At 39.8% G+C, this 16,531-nt stretch overlaps 1 protein-coding gene across 3 annotated transcripts in view; it reads left to right on the plus strand.

The window, feature by feature from the left end:
* Kat2b (lysine acetyltransferase 2B) overlaps positions 1–15,860 on the plus strand; it is a 103,697-nt gene extending 87,837 nt beyond the window's left edge. For all 3 annotated transcript variants that reach the window (XM_070018677.1, XM_070018678.1, XM_070018679.1), the window contains 7 exons: positions 89–199; positions 1,200–1,343; positions 6,171–6,285; positions 8,492–8,528; positions 8,769–8,832; positions 8,932–9,016; positions 13,792–15,860. In XM_070018677.1, coding sequence (XP_069874778.1) covers positions 89–199; positions 1,200–1,343; positions 6,171–6,285; positions 8,492–8,528; positions 8,769–8,832; positions 8,932–9,016; positions 13,792–13,985 — 750 coding nt within the window. In that variant the 3' untranslated portion in view covers positions 13,986–15,860. The remainder of the gene's footprint in view (positions 1–88; positions 200–1,199; positions 1,344–6,170; positions 6,286–8,491; positions 8,529–8,768; positions 8,833–8,931; positions 9,017–13,791) is intronic.
* Positions 15,861–16,531: the final 671 nt, after the last annotated feature.

The raw sequence follows: 16,531 nt of genomic DNA on the forward strand, positions 1-16,531 counted from the left end.
TCAGTTTGCCAACATTTCCTGGCAAGATTGTAGGATTTTCTTTTCTCCAAGACCTAATCTATTTGTCTGCATGCTAACTTGTGCACAGGGCTATGGAACACACCTGATGAATCATCTGAAAGAATATCACATAAAACACGACATCCTCAACTTCCTCACTTACGCTGACGAATATGCAATTGGATACTTCAAGAAACAGGTAAGTGGGCTGGGACTGTGGCTTAGTGGGTACAGTGCTTGCCTAGCATGCACGAAGACCTGGGTTCGATTCCTCAGCACCATATAAACAGAAAAAGCTGGAAGTGGCACTGTGGCTCAAGTGGTAGGGTGGCTAGCCTTGAGCAAAGGAAGCTCAGGGACAGTGCCCAGGCCCTGATTTCCAGCCCCAGGACTAACAAAAAAGAAGAAAGACAGAGAGAGAGACAGAGAGACAGAGAGAGAGAGGTGTTAAGTGTCCCTGTGTGGCTGCGTTCAGGTAGAGAAGTCTGAGAGACTTCCATCTCTGTGATAGTCAAGCTGGATCATGGGGGCTTGTACCTGTCTTCCCAGGGAAGATGGGATGGGTATCACAACAGGAAGTAAGGCTCTATCCTGAAAATAACCAGTGAAAAACAAGATTGGAGGCATAGCTCATAGTTTCATAGTTTCAACCTGTTAAGATTGAGGCTCTGAGTTCAAACCTCAGTAGTACTACCCACCCACCCCCACCCCCCTACCCCCGCCCCCGCCAAAAAAAAAAAAGAAAAAGAAAGAAAATAGATACATTTAAATTTTGAAATGGCCGTAGTTATTAAGTAAAAATTAAATGCCCAGGCTGCCACTGTGATCCTCCCAATTTTAGTCTCCTACATAGCTTGAGATGTCAAGTATATCTTTGTGCCCAAGTGATGGCACAAAGGGATCTTGTGACACATTCTGCTTGGGCTAGCCAGAAACGACAATACTCTGGTTCTTAGTAATTAGGATTACAGTGGCACGAGCCACAGGTGGCTTGTTATTTGGATCATTTTAAAGTGTTATATAATTTCCTGTTTGTACTATTTGAATGACATGGGTAGTTTTCAAGCTAATCCTCTTCCTAGTATTTCAAGGAGATGGAAGGGAAGCATGCTGGAGTCCTTTCTCTGTTCCTGGATATTGTTAGCACTCAGTAGCTATGTGACCCAGTGTCCATATGAACGAATGGATTTGCTTCGCAGGGTTTCTCCAAAGAAATTAAAATACCCAAAACCAAATATGTTGGCTACATCAAGGATTATGAAGGAGCCACCTTAATGGGATGTGAGCTGAATCCTCGGATTCCATACACAGAGTTCTCTGTCATCATTAAAAAACAGAAGGAGGTACGAATTGACTGAGCTTTATATCCAAGGTAGATGGTGTTTCACTGGGTTCCATGTATGTTTATCTAATGCTATCATAATCTGTTTGCCTGGCTCCTTTTTGGGTCATTAATCCTTAAGAGAGTCAACTGAAAATGTAGAATATACAATGATATGTTTTATCATTTCCTGCCAAAGGCTTTTACATTCTGGCCTCAATCATCTTTCTCCTCTGTCTTCTCCCTCTCTATCTTCTCTCCTCATCTTTCTCCTTCTATCTTCCTCTCCCTTCTCCCTCTTTCCCTGTCTCCTTTCCTTCTCTCTTCCTTCTCTCTCTTTCTCCCTCTCCCTCTCTCCTTCTCTTCCTGTCTCAGCTTACATCAGCTTACATTGTTATACAGAAGATTTCATTGTTCTATTTCTACACATATTTATAATATATTCCACTCTAACCCCCTTTATCATTCTCCTTCCCCCTTTCCCGCAGCTTTTACTCCTCTATTTTCATAGTTGCAAATGATCTGCTTCCACTACATCCACCTCTTTCATCCTCTTTGCTAGCCTGGCTCCCTTCCTTCATTGCTCACCACAGCAGTCCGCTGCTCTGTCTACATCCATATTTCTCTATTGAGCAATAACTTTTTATTGAGGATCTTTGTGCTGTTTTCATGTGTACTTACAGTGTATTTCAAAATTATTCATCCTCTTCCCTTTCCACCTCTCTCTTTCCCTTCTCCTCCTAAGTAGTCCCTTAGACTAAGGTTCTATATTTATCTATAAATATGTAATTATCTATATGAGTATATATGTATATGTGTATATGTACATGAGTGTGATGTCTTTCAGGTCTAGCCCCCCACATAGGAGTGAGTGAAAACATATAGTATTTTGTTCTTTGAACTGGGCCTGTCTCATTCAACATTTGATTATACATACCTCTTTCCCCTCATCCTATTTGAATTCTCCACAGGCCATGCTGACATTCACCCTCTTGCCGCCCACCCCTTTCTCCAGATATGCAAGGCCCTGCTCTGCTCTCTTCAACCCCTGCTTCTACTTTTCCTGTTTGGGTTCTAATTATTCACCTTCCATGGGCATTACTTCAAGTTCTGAAGGCTTCTCTTTAGATATCTGAAGTGATTTGTGATTTGACATCTGAGTAATGTGTTTCATGCATCTTGAACAATGAAAGAAAGAGACATAGGCATTTTAAATTTCCCAAAAGCAGAACAAATCAAGTAACAACGTAAGAAGAGTCCACATTTGTTAGGAAATGAATGCACATTTTGGTTTATTCCCAGCACCAGGCCGGAGTTTAGTTTGTTGGTGTTCAGGAATCAGGGAGTTCATTTGAACTTACTCTTCTCTTGCAAATTACCAAAGAAACACGTCTGTCTTCGGCCTACCTTTACTTCTTGTTTTCTGCAAATACCCTTAATCCTGGTTCTTAGTAGCTTAGCGACTGGTCAGGTTTTACCCACATTCACAGCCAACAAGCTTGTTATTTGATTTGATTTGTTTTCTTTGATTTATAGCAGCTCAAACTTGTTTTTCTGCTTCCATAAACATGAGCAAATTGGCATTTTCTGTTAAATTAGGAAGTTTTAAAACAAATTTTCTTTGTCTTGGTCACAGAACCTAAAAAAGTATTCCAAAGAGAGTGAGTGTTTGGAAGAGTTAAGGAAACACAGCAGGCTCCTCTCTGGCCTGCTCTCTCTCAAGAGCTGGCTTTGCTCATTGTTCTCTGGGGCTTAATGAGCGGCTGTGGCAATCCAGGCTGCTGGCCAGCTACCGCCTGCACTGCGCTGTCAGCTGCTCTCTGCCCAATCCTGCCCAGCAGCAATTCAAACCCCAGATTAGCTGAGCACGGGAGTCCCCTGGCAGAGTGTATAAGCATTCATTGATGCTGAGATTTATTGGCCCTTCCTACCTACGGGGAGCACAGAGCTCACAAAGCATTCAGCCTTTTAGAAGACAGGGCTCCCCCCACTTTTCTTTCCTGATGGCTCTTGCCTCTCTCTCTCTCTCTCTCTCTCTCTCTCTCTCTCTCTCTCTCTCTCTCTCTCTCTCTCCCCCCCCACTCTCTCTCTCCCTTTCCCTCTCCCTCTCCCCCTCCCTCTCCCCCTCCCTCTCCTCTTCCTCTCTCCTTACCACTTTCTCACACAAGTCACTGAATGGCTTCTGGAGGTTTGGCACTGTTAACCTAGTTCCTTTAGAGGAAATCTGAAGTTATCATCATAAAATGTTTGGATGCACGGACAAATTATTCCTTAGCCAAAATTATTTGTGTGATGAGAAGTAGCTTAGATTTTGGAATTTTTAGAATTTGGAACAAAATACCAGATTGAGTATTCCTGTTCTGATAAATTTCTTATAACCCCCCCCAAACATTTACTGAAAGAAAAAAAAAAAGGAAGGTAGGGATTAACAATGGCAGTAAACTGCCTGAGCATGGTGGCATACTTCTGTGATCCTAGCACGTGTGGGAAGATCAGAAGTTTGGGACTAGCCAAAGCTAGTAGTGAGATCCCATTCTGAAACAAACAGATCACCTTCCCACCCCCACACACCTCCCAGGGGAGGCTAGGGATGTAGTTCTGTGGTAGAGTGCTTGCCTGGCATGTACAAGGCCTTGGGTTTGACTCCAGGTACCACCACTACCACCACTACGACCAGCACCACAAGAGAAGACAGACTTATAAAAGTCGATGTTCATCTAGAGGAGTAGGAGTCACTAGCCACATGTGGCTACTGAGCATTTGGTCTGTAACTAGTCAGAACTGGGATGTGATGTAGTAGGCCTAGAATGCTCCAACTCCTAAAGACTTTGTTAGGAGTAAATGAATGTCAAGTACCTCTTAACTATTTTTGACACAGTGAGTTGATTGAGAGATGTATTATTATTAAAATCAATGTCACCTGTTTCTTTTTACCATTCTAAACATGGCTACTAGAAAAAATTTTAATTACAAATTAAATTAATAAATTACATTCGAATTTATGATGCAGTAGGAATTACAGTATCTATTTCTAATTGGATAGCACTAATCTTGATTTACCAAGGGTGCACATTTACGATTCCTAGTCATTTGGGGAAGTTGTTGTTTGACAGATAGGACTGTAAATTCATTCTGCAGTGATCACCAGCCATAGTAACTAGAAGAAGAACTGGTGTTCCCTGTCTCCCCCTCCGCCCCTCCGTCCCCTCCTCCCATTATGAATTGAGTAGTGACTTCTATTGTTTTGCTATTCTTCCGTCAAATTTAGATATGCTATGATATGTTACAGAGTGGTAATTATTGAGGAGTTTTTATTTTTTATTTGCGACAAGGTCTAGCTATGTATCCTAGGCTGGCCTTGAACTCACCATCATCTAGCCTTAGCATACCAAGTAATTGTGTGTGTGTGTGTGTGTTGTTTTGTTGTTTTGTTTTTAATTTTATTTGTGTCAGTCCTAGGGCTTGAACTCAGGACCCGGAGGCTGTCCTTTAGCTTTTTTGCTCAAGGCTAGCACTCTACCACCTGAACCAGCCTCAGTTCCACTTCCAGCTTTTTTGATGGTTAATTAGAGATAAGAGTCATGGACTTCCCTGGCCCTGCTGGCTTCTAACTGATTTTCAAATCTCAGCCTCCTAAGTAGCTAGGAGGCCTGGGCCACTAGCATGGCTTCCCTGAGCTTTGATTCTCAATGCTAGCCCTCTACCACTTGAGCCATAGTTCCCACTTCCTGCTTTTTGATAGTTAATTGGAGGTAAGAATTTCTTTAACTTTCCTGCTCCACCCTGGCTGGCTTCTCACAGGGTCCTCAGATCTCAGCATCCTGGTACTTACCGTTACAGGATGAGTTACCAGCACTCCAGTGTTTCTGTTTTTAAAGGAAAACTGTAATGTCTTTGGAATTACTTACCTAAGTTACTTTAGGACTGTTTATAAACTAAAGAAAACAGCTTTCTGAAGTTCTGAATGAATCAAGCATTTCAAGTAACCTTTGATGGTGCTCAGTAGATAGCACTTTAGAACAGCTTTCTAATGAGAATAGCATTCATTGGGGCTCAGCCTTCAAAGATCCTCTTCTCCCTTCTCTTCCCTTCTTCCACCCCCACTCCTCATTCGCTCCTCCCCCCTCCCCCCTTCCCAGTTTAAATAATAGCAGGTTATACGTTTTCCAGAGTTCTGGGCATGTCTGAGGTCTTTTCACCTGCTCCTCCTGTCTGGTCCTGCCAGGAACACATAGCTCTTCTGAGCCTGGCTCCTCAGAGAAGCAGAGCAAAGTGGTGGGTTCTTGTGCCCAAGAGGAGAAGTGAAGTATAGGGCGATGCGTTCTCAGCATTGACTTGCTTTGTTAAATAATTTTTTACTACCATATGTTTCCTTGTGGCATTCCTGCACATGTATACAATGACAGAGTACTCACATGCTCCTTTCTAGTACTCTATTCTCCTACACTCCTTTTTAAACTTCTCACAATTGCTTTTATTAGTGTATATTGATTCCTTTTACAAAAATGTGTTCTAAATTATAACGTATGAATTGCATGAATCAGAGGGTTTCACCATAAGTAGGCAAGTATCATGCTTTATACAGGAACACACTCTCCTTTCCAACTTGTCGCCCTTCCCCTCTTCCCTAATTGCCCTGGTCTGTATATCAGGGCCCAGTGTTTCTGAGATGGATCTGTGTAAAAGAATGTCTTCATTTCTGACCTGTTCAATAGCATTCATCCTTTCCTGCCATTTTGTACCATGAAATACTCTTGCAAGGAGAATTTTTTTTTTCACGTTGCTGACTTGAACTGTGTCATTGCACAGACTTCTTTCACTAAACGTATTTTATTCCTGTACTTTACAGATAATTAAAAAGCTGATAGAAAGAAAACAGGCCCAGATCCGAAAAGTCTACCCTGGACTTTCATGTTTTAAAGATGGAGTTCGACAGATTCCTATAGAAAGCATTCCTGGAATTAGTATGTATAGACATTCTTTTTATCTTTTGGAGATGTCAGAAGTTGTATTTGAAACAATTTCATTTTCATGTGTGTTATTTCTAGTCTTAAAAATTATTACTGTTAGCCAGGTGCCAGTGGCTCGTGCCTGTCATCCTAGCTACTCAGAAGAGCTCTGAGGATTGCAGTTTGAAGCCAGCCTGGACTGCAAGGTCCATGAGATTCCTACCTCCAGTTAACTGTCAGGACTGACATTAACCATCAGGAAAACTGGAAGAGAAGCTGTGGCTCAGCGTGGTAGAGCACTCGTCTTGGAGCACAAAAAGCTCAGGGACGGTGCCCAGGCCCTGAGTTCAAGCCCCATGATGGAAAAAAAAAAATATTATCTTTAAGTAGTTGTACAAAGGGGTTTCAATTCAATCTGCCAGGTTATGAGTAAAATGCATCCTGATCAGTGGCACCCTTTCCATCATTTCTAATCTTTTGAAGGCAGCAAGCTGGGCATGGCTATATAATCCCAACCCTCTAGAAGCGGAGACAGGAGGATTGTGAACTCAAGAATAGTCTTGGGTTTATATAATTAGACCTTGTCATCAACAAACAAAGAAAAGGTAGCAAATGCCTCCCTTTTAATGTCCTTTTTCTTCCAACTCCAACAAATCAACGAAAATTCCTTCTTGTTTTCACTATTAATATCTACCCTTTATTAAGATCTTAGCACTTGTAGCACACTACTGGATGCTAGCAACATGGAACATGGAAAACCGCAGAACTATATATATACAAATTGGGAAACTGAGTCTCAGAATGGTTAGCATTTAATTTTAAATGACTCATTACAGGTAATGGATGAGTTGTACTGGTTGAGCCATCCCAATTAGCTATTTCTTGTACATCAAAAGCTATTGAATATCATTGGAACTTTTACTTGACTCAAATCCAGCTTCTAGTAAAGATTTAATAAACTAAACAAAACCAGACAAAAGTCTCCAGAGAAAAAAGATGTTATTTGGAAAAGATAAAATTACCTTATTATATCTTTCCTTATTTTCACTGCTCAACCTATAGTCATTTTTATCCCTACTAATGGTATAATAGCTATCATATTATGATCTTGGACCAAGTATTTTTTTCTTCCTTCCTTCCTTCCTTCCTTCCTTCCTTCCTTCCTTTCTTCCTTCCTTCCTTCTTTCTTTCCTTCCTTCCTTCCTTTCCTCCCTTCCCTTCCCTTCCTTCCTTCCTTCCTTTCTTCCTTCCTTCCTTCCTTCCTTCCTTTCTTCCTTCTTTCTTTCCTTCCTTCCTTTCCTCCCTTCCCTTCCCTTCCTTTCCCTTCCTTCCTTCCTTCCTTCCTTCCTTCCTTCCTTCCTTCCTTCCTTCCTTCCTTCCTTCCTTTCTCTCTCTCTCCCTCCCTCTGTCCCTCTGTCCCTCTGTCCCTCCCCTCCTTCACTCCCTTCCTTCCTTCCTTGTAATGAAGCTTGAATTCAGGGCCTGTTCGCTGTCACTTACCTTTTTTTGCTCAAAGCTAGTGCTCTACCACTTGGGCCACAGCTCCACCTCTAGGTTGTTGGTGAGTAATTGGAGATAAGAATCTCATTGATTTTGCTGCCTGGGTTGGCCTCAAACTGCAATCCTCAGATCTCAGCCTTCTGACTAGCTAGGATTACAAACGTGAACTACATTATTTTTATTTATTTTTATTATGAACTAATTTCAAAAGGGATAATATCACTTAAGTGTTAGAATTTCATTTTATAGCTTGGTAGCCTGAGATGTAAGAGGATTAAGTGACTTAGGGCATGATAGCCTTTCAATAGTGAGCAGGAAGAAATCTGTGCTCTGTCTACACTGAAACATCTTGTATCACAAACAGGCCGTGACCAAATAGCACAGAGTTTGTTCTGACCTAAAATAATACCTGCATTATTTTACATTGTGATTAGCAAATAATTTGACTTAGAATTAAAAAAAAATGTAATACTAAATCTTGGTCTCTAGTGAAAGGTAGAATTAAAGGCCAGAGTTTCCATTTTACAAAACATACAGTAGCCTGTTTGAGGAATGTTTTGTATTATGAGCTTGATAAGAAAGTGAATAAATGCTGATGATTTCAGAGTGTTGCTTCCCAAATATTTCTCGAGGATGGCCATAATGGATTATACTTTTACCAAATATGTTATTCTCTTGACCAGAAGCATTTCTCATTTAATGTTTTGTTTTCTTGACCTAGGAGAGACAGGCTGGAAACCAAGTGGAAAAGAGAAAAGGTAAGGAAGATGGGTAAGTGGCTGTGAATGGAGGTTGCTTAAATTTTTCCCCTCTTCCAGCAACTTAGAGAAAAAGGGCCAAGTGATTATTATAATCTCTCCCCCAGCCCTTGTTGGGGTTTGTTGTTCCTTAGTTCTGGAATGGATTGTATTGGGGTTTCTGTGAGGCTGGACTGCGTAGAAGTAAGCAGGCAGCAGGGTCAGAACTAATCTCTGCTCCTGATGTTTCCTCTTTTCAAGTAAAGAACCCAAAGACCCTGACCAGCTTTACAGCACGCTCAAGGGCATCCTCCAGCAGGTGAAGGTAGGTGTTGCTTTCCTTTTCTTCATGCCGATGTTTAGAAATGACTTCCCACCCGCAACAGTCATATTAGATACCTTCCTTTTCTTTCCTTTACTCAAGAGCCATCAAAGCGCTTGGCCCTTCATGGAACCTGTGAAGAGAACAGAAGCTCCGGGATATTATGAAGTTATACGGTTTCCCATGGGTAATGCCATTAATATTTTCTAATTATAGATGTGAAACTCTGGTTGGTGGTGTGGGGGGACAATTGGGTGCTGACACTGATTTGGTGGTCTCTGTGGTGGAGTGGGGAGTGGGCTTCCTGTATCTGGAGGGGAGAGGCAGTTATGTTGGAATAGAATGATTAAGGGGAAGGGGCAGGCCCTGTTCCTTAGAGACAACCCACAGCTGTCTTTTAGAGCCCATGACTTGGAATCCAAGTTGGATTGACCTGCAGACAGTTCCTGGATATGGACACTTGCTATTTGGACATAACCTTGCTTGTAGTCTACCTGCTTGTTGCACATGTAAAGATACCAGGTTTTTTGATATGTTTCGAGTCCATCATAAACAGCTATTCCTTTTAAGAGCTGTTCAAGGTAATATGAAAGAAGGTAGATTAAGTTGTACTTTCAGAGGGAGAAATGATAGTAACATCTTGCTTTTTTCTCTGTTCTTCATGATACTGTTCATTGCCACATATGCTGTTATTTTAACCTTTATTCTTATCTGAAGATAAAAGATGCCTTCAAACATTCAGAATTGTAGAAACTGTTACTTGTGCTTATACTATACTAAAATGCATAATTAATTGAATCAATTTAGAATTCCCAAATTCAATCAACTTGGTATTGTGCGGATGAGAACTAGCTGAAATGAGAGCAGATTCTTCTGTTCCTCTTTTACTTGTAATCTTTTTTTTTTTTTTTTTTTGGTCAGTCATGGGGCTTGAACACAGGGCCTGGGCCCAATCCCTGAGCTCTTTCACTCAAGGCTAGCGCTCTACCACTTTGAGCCACAGCTCTACTTCTCCTTTCCTGGTGGTTAATTGGAGAGAAGAGTCTCACGGGGACTTTTCTGCCTGGGCTGGCTTCATACCATGATGCTCAGGTCTCAGCTTCAGCCTCCTAAGTAGCTAGATGTGAGCCACTGGCTCTCCACTTATGTTTATTTATTGCTTTCTTAGAAGAATTTTTTCTAAAGAGGTTTCTTCTCTTTTTCCCATGTTCTACGACCTCTTTTCTCTCATCTTTATGAATGGGTTTCACCTAGGGAGTAGCAAACTGCAAACTGCCTGAGTAGTCTGAGCCAAGCATGACATCTTCCTACTTGTGATTCCTGCTCACCTATGAAAATGCAGTTCATTTCTTCTACCTCCATATTTGGTACCACTAGTGTTTTCTATCCTTCCTTCCTTCTTTTCTTTCTTTCTTGGTGCCAATTCTGGACCTTGAACTCAGAGCCTGGCACTGTCCCTGAGCTTTTTTTTTTTTTTTTTTTTTCCTCCAGGCTAGTGCTCCAGCACTTGAGTCACAGCTTCACGTCTGGCTTTTTAGATGCTTAATTGGAGACAACAATCTCAGGGACTTCCTACTTGGGCTTGTTTTAAACCTCAGCCTTCAGATCTCAGCTCCAGTGTAGCTAGGATTACAGGTGTGAGCCACTGGTGCCTGGTGATACCAGTGTTTTTTGTTTTTTTTTTTTCCTGCCAGTCCTGGGGCTTGAACTGAGGGCCTGGGCACTGTCCCTGAGCTGCTTTTGCTCAAGGCTAGCACTCAACCACTTGAGCTACAGTGCTACTTCCAGTTTTTTGTACATGTGGTACTGAGGAATTGAACCCAGGGCTTCATGCATACTAGGCAAGCACTCTACCACTAAGCCACATTCCCAGCCCAGCAGTGTTTTTCTAACCCATGGTGTTTAGTCAATCAAAATAATGTAAGTGGATCAAAGAAAGAAAAATGCTATCTGTAGCATTAGAATAGAAAAATGAATTGTAATACAGAATGGATTCTAATTCTTTTGGAAGGTCAAACTACTACTATAATTCTGGCTTTGTTTCTGCTACTAGTCTCTTCTTACTTTCCACTCACCCCTACCCCACCTAAATGTTTGAAAGGGCTTTGGTCCCTTTTTGTACTTTCCCTCCCTTTTTCCCTCATCCATTTCCTCCCTCCCTTTCTTTTTAAAAATAATGATGTGTGTGTGTGTGTGTGTGTGTGTGTGTGCGCGTGCGCACGCGTGCGCGTGTGTGTATGTATGTGTGTGTTTGTAGGCTTTGATGCTTGAACTCAGGGTCTCACATTCTTATTTAGCTTTTTGAGTCTTGGCTAGTGCCCTACCACTTGAGCCACATCTCTAGTTCCATCTTTTTGCTGGTTAATTGGAGATTAGAGTCTCTTGGATTTGTCTGCCCAGGCTAGCTTCAAATTGCCTTTTTAGTTTGTTTTCTTCACAGAACTTAGTTGTTGGTTTATGTTTTTGGTTTTGGCTACATGTTACTTTCTTCTAAAACATTATAAACTTACTGGGCAGCATATCTTAAGAGATAAGAAATTTAGGGAAAAGGAATGCAAACACCTGGTTTTACTTAATGAGGAATAATTTTTTATTAATTTTTTTTATTGTGAAAATACCATACAGAGGGGTTATAATTACATGAGCAAGGTAATGAGTACATTTCTTATCAAGCATTGTTGTCTCCTCCTTTGTTTTTCCCCTACCATCCCTGCCCTCCCATCTCCATGACTACGCTCCCCACCTTCCCCCAAAGTTGTAAAGTTTGTTTTTCAACATAGCATTTTGTATATCTCATTGTTGCAGTGGGTCCACCTGTATCCCTATTTAAACAATTTTCTTCCTACTCCTCCCCAAATTTTACCAACATCAAATACAGTGAAAACAGGGGTTATACCGTGGGGGAGGGACATACAAATCAACAAAACTATAGCTAATATAGGGAACCAACCCAGGTGCCCCTCAGATGAATGGATCAAGAAAATGTGGTATACATACACAATGGAATTCTATGCCTCCATCAAAAAGAATGACATTGCCACATTTGTTAGGAAATGGAAAGACCTGGAAAAAATTATATTAAGTGAAGTAAGCCAGGCCCAAAGAAACATAGGTCCGTCCCATGGTTTCCTTTATTTGCAATAACTAGTATATGTCTGAGACAAGCAGAAACGGTCAGATAAATTGATGTTAGACGAAATGAACCTCAAGATAAGGATACAAGTGGTTTTTTTTCTTTCTTGCTATTGTTTCTAACATATTTATAAGGTGATTGTTTTGTTGCTTTGCTTGAGGCATAAATTTAGTTAGTCTTTCTTCCTTAAATGAGAGAACATCTTGATGTTTTCAGCCACACTTAGGTGAGATGTTTAGTAGAGGATTTGTTGAGTCTTTGTTTGTCTTAACATGTTTAGATTTTTTTTTCTGTCTCCAAACTGCTTGTGTTAGAGAGAAAAGAAAAGTTAAAAGTTGAATTTACAGATGTGATGACATGAACTAACAGGGATAGGCTTTAATTAAAAGAGACAAAGAGAAACATATTTTTCCACATTTTTCCTTTGTTGTTTTGTAGTCGGCTTGAGATTTTGGTGTAAATGAATTCATTCCCCATTCAGGATGTGATGAGTTGTAGAGAGAGAGTGCTAGTGTATCTGGTAGCAGATTTTGTTTCCTCTGGAAAATTTGATAATGTAGTGGAAATTTTGGATTTTTACAATGCTGTGAAGTTTTGACTTACTTGTATAGTTACTACAGTTACAGTTTTTGGTGATTGAGCTAGACTTAAAGACACCTGAAGACCCTTAAATGGACAATATGCGGTTTGCATTGAGTTGCATATATTTGTCCTCACCATGAAGATTGAGGAAACTCCATGTATTCTAAGGGAGAGAGATCAAGCACTGTCTTCATTTGCTAATAAGTTATACGATTTAAACAAGTAGATATATTGAGAAAATATATTTCACAAGTCTTGCAAAGTTTATTTACTTTAGAAAAATGACTGTGAGGGCGGGGAAGTGGCTTAGTGGTAGAGTGCTTGCCTGACATGCTTGGAATTTGATTCCTCAGCACCACATACACAGAAAAAGCAGGAAGTGGTGCTGTGGCTCAAGTGATAGAGTGCTAGCTGTGAGCAAAGGAAGGTCAGTGACAGTGCCCAGGCCCTGAGTTCAAGCTACAGGACTGGCAAAAAGAAAAAAGAAAAATGACTATGAAGTTAGTCATTTTTATTTAATTGATGAACATGAAAATTTCTTTTTTACTGTTTCATGTGCTGGCACTGAAATAATTTTTTTGTTTTTGTTTTTGGTTAGTCATGGAGCTTGAACTCTGGGCCTGGGCTCGGTCTCTGAGCTCTTCAGCTCAAGGTGAGCGCTCTACCACTTGAGCCACAGTGCCACTTCCGATTTTCTGTTGGTTTATTAGAGATAAGAGTCTCACAGACGTTCCTGGACGTTCCTGCCGGGGCTGGCTTTGAATCGTGATCCTCAGATCTCAGCTTCCTGAGTAGCTAAGATTATAGGCGTGAGCTTGAAATATTTGGAATTATACCTAATGATTAGTTTTTATACTTTAGTAGAGAACTTACTTTGAACTTAGGGAAACTCAGTCCAATTGTTTTAAGTAATTAAATGATTCAATATAAATGTCTATCTGCTCTGTGTGATGAAGATAGAACCCCTGTATAATTCAGAATGAATAGCTAATAGCAGTCTGTTTACCATACTTAGCTCTTGATAATCTACTTAGCTTCCTTGTGTTCAATGGAGGATTGAACCAGATAACTAATAATGCTCCCTTTAATGATAAAGTGGATCTGATTTTGTTATAAAATCCTCTCAAAATAATAAAGTAAGGTTTAAAAACTTTTTTCAACCACATATATTCTTTCTCACAGTCTTATTTGCTTATATTAGTGCTTAATAAGAGTCAAATATTGTTAATTTTTTTTTCCCTGTGCAGATCTGAAAACCATGAGTGAACGCCTCAAGAATCGGTACTACGTGTCTAAGAAATTATTCATGGCAGACTTACAGAGAGTTTTTACCAATTGCAAAGAGTACAACCCCCCTGAGAGTGAATACTACAAATGTGCCAATATCCTGGAGAAATTCTTCTTCAGTAAAATTAAGGAGGCTGGATTAATTGACAAGTGATTTCCTTTCCCTCTGCTTCTTAGAAACTCATCAGCAGTGTGCCTAAAGCAAGATGGTTTCATTTTATTGTTTTCTTTTGTTGTTGTTGTTTTATTTTAAAGAACTGAATTGGAGATGTCTTTGAAGAGACTTGTAAATGTAATAATTAGCACTTTTGAGAAAACAAGACAACCTCCTGTTAGCTTTTCAGATAGGTATTTAAATTGAAGTCATAGAACATTTTTATTTGATGGACTAGATTTTAATCTATTTACTGCTAGGATGTACATTTTCTATGACAAGTCCATTAGCCCACTATTCCATGATAGAAGATCAGGGGTTTTCAGACCGTGAATGTGTCCATTTTTTTTTTTTTCCTAATGGAATGTGAGAGTGTAGTTTTATTTTATTCTGAAGGACTTGAAGGAGGAAATAATGATAAAAAGCCCATAAAAGGTGAAATACGTGATTTTTGAAGTCTTACCATAGATTCTACATGGATATTTTTTAAAACACTCATCTAGATGAGGTGCTCTGAGCAGTTCTGAAAAAAATTGCAGGTCCTCAACTGCAGCTGCTTTGATTCCTAAGGAAGAGATTCTAAATAATGCAAACTTTCTTTTTTTTTTTTTTTTTGTAAGCATCTGGGGTTTTGATAATTCTGTCTACATACAACAAACTTGTGAGTACTTAACCACTATTTTACTAATTCTTTACACAAATGTGAGATATCATATTTGACTTTGCTTATGCAGGACATAAGTTCAAAAAAAAAAAAAAAGGTAATTTCCCAAGCCACAAAGGCATAAAGTTGAAAACACTTGAAATCGAGACAACATGCCTTAATAGGAAAAAGACATGTATTCTATATGTGTATCAAGCAATCTGGTGGATCCTTGTTCTAATAAGTGAGGATTTTTACTTTTCTATGACATGTATAACTCCATTAAAAATGTGTATGTGAACATTTTTTTCTTTTTTCATCTCCAGATTATGTTTATTGTCTGAGATGAATTAAATTCCCACCGAGGGTGGTGTCAGCATTTTAACACCTAATTGCTATTCTGGGTTCAGGGTTATATCCCACTACCATCCATCAAACAGTCTATTCCCTAACCTGTCTTGGGATTCCAGCTTAGTGCTTAAATTTTAATCCTGATTACACTACAGAGAAAGTGCGACACCTACCATACCCCAACTCTGGGAAAACCAACTAATATACAACCATACAAATGAAGCCATCTCCACAGTGTTGACACTAATTTTTATGATGCAAATTTGTAAACTGATTTTTGTAAAGGATGAGGTTTTAAAAATGTATTTGTTTTCTATCAGCATAAATTAAAATGGGTCACGAATGTTTTTAATGAAAACAGTCACCAGAGATAGCAAGCATGAAGGAAATACCCGTAAAATGGCTATGAAGTTGGAAGTGTTGTTTTTGATATGTAGGAGATTTTCAGAATGCTCACAGTGAAACATGCCTCAACTTTTCCAAGTATAAGAAACTACCTTGAGTGGTGTCTTAGATTTCTAATGAAGAATGATGCTACAGTTTGGACTAAATATCTTGGACTGGTTTTAAACAGAGCTTTGTACCGGATTTGCTGAAGCATCTGTCCAGCTCTTGGTAACCTGTGAAAGTTTGTTATTTTCTGGGTAGACATTCTTATAGAGTATTGTCTTTAAAATCAGATCGTCTCTTCTATATTGAAAGCATTTTTATGTTTTCTAATTTAAAAATTAATATTTTCTTATAGATATTGTGCAATAAAGCTGAAGTAGAATGTGTGGTTTTTGCAAATGCTTTAACAGCTGATAAAATTTTACATTTGTAAAATTAATATATTGTACTGGTACAAAATAGTTTTAAATTATATTTTGAGAAGCTCCCAATCTGGTGTGGTGTTTTTTGTTTTCTTTCCTTTAAGCAAGTCTGAATTTCACAGGATAAATGTATGACCTGGCATGACTGCTGACTCTATACGTAAGTCCTCAGGTGGCTAGAGTTACTGTATTAGTGGGAAGTTCCATAGAAACCTATACCCCATCAGTGTCAAGAAGATACTCATCCTCCACAGAAGAATGTTGATGGTTTCAACCTTTAAAACATGAGATTTTTAGTTTTTTAATTTTGCAACAGAGGAATGAGCTAGAAATGCAGGTTTTTAGACATCTCCCATATGATCTTGTAATGTTACCTAAAATCCTATCTTATGAAATATTCTGTCCCCTGGTTTGTGAGGACCCAACACTCAAGACGACCCCCCCCCCCCACTCCAGTGCAAATCTGAATGCAGCAGCAAATATATGTATGAATGAAACTGGGCAGTGGAGAATATTACTTTCTTTTCTCTGTGGAGAGTAAACTTTTCAACACTGAACCCCAGAATGTTCTGTTGACAGCAGCCTGCACCACTGCCATCTACCCCAACAAATGGCAGGGTCTGTTTTTAAGCTTAGCTCAAGTCTAGGAAAGTCAGGCACAGGGGGTAGAAACATGTGTTAGGCGTCCCCAGCACTGGAGGAAGGGATGGGGAGTAGGAAGCAGGGGCTATTAACCCAGA

This window comes from Dipodomys merriami, unplaced genomic scaffold (genome assembly GCF_024711535.1).
Source record: "Dipodomys merriami isolate MVZ:Mamm:240054 unplaced genomic scaffold, mDipMer1.0.p SCAF_13, whole genome shotgun sequence".
NCBI classification, from domain to species: Eukaryota; Metazoa; Chordata; class Mammalia; order Rodentia; family Heteromyidae; genus Dipodomys; species Dipodomys merriami.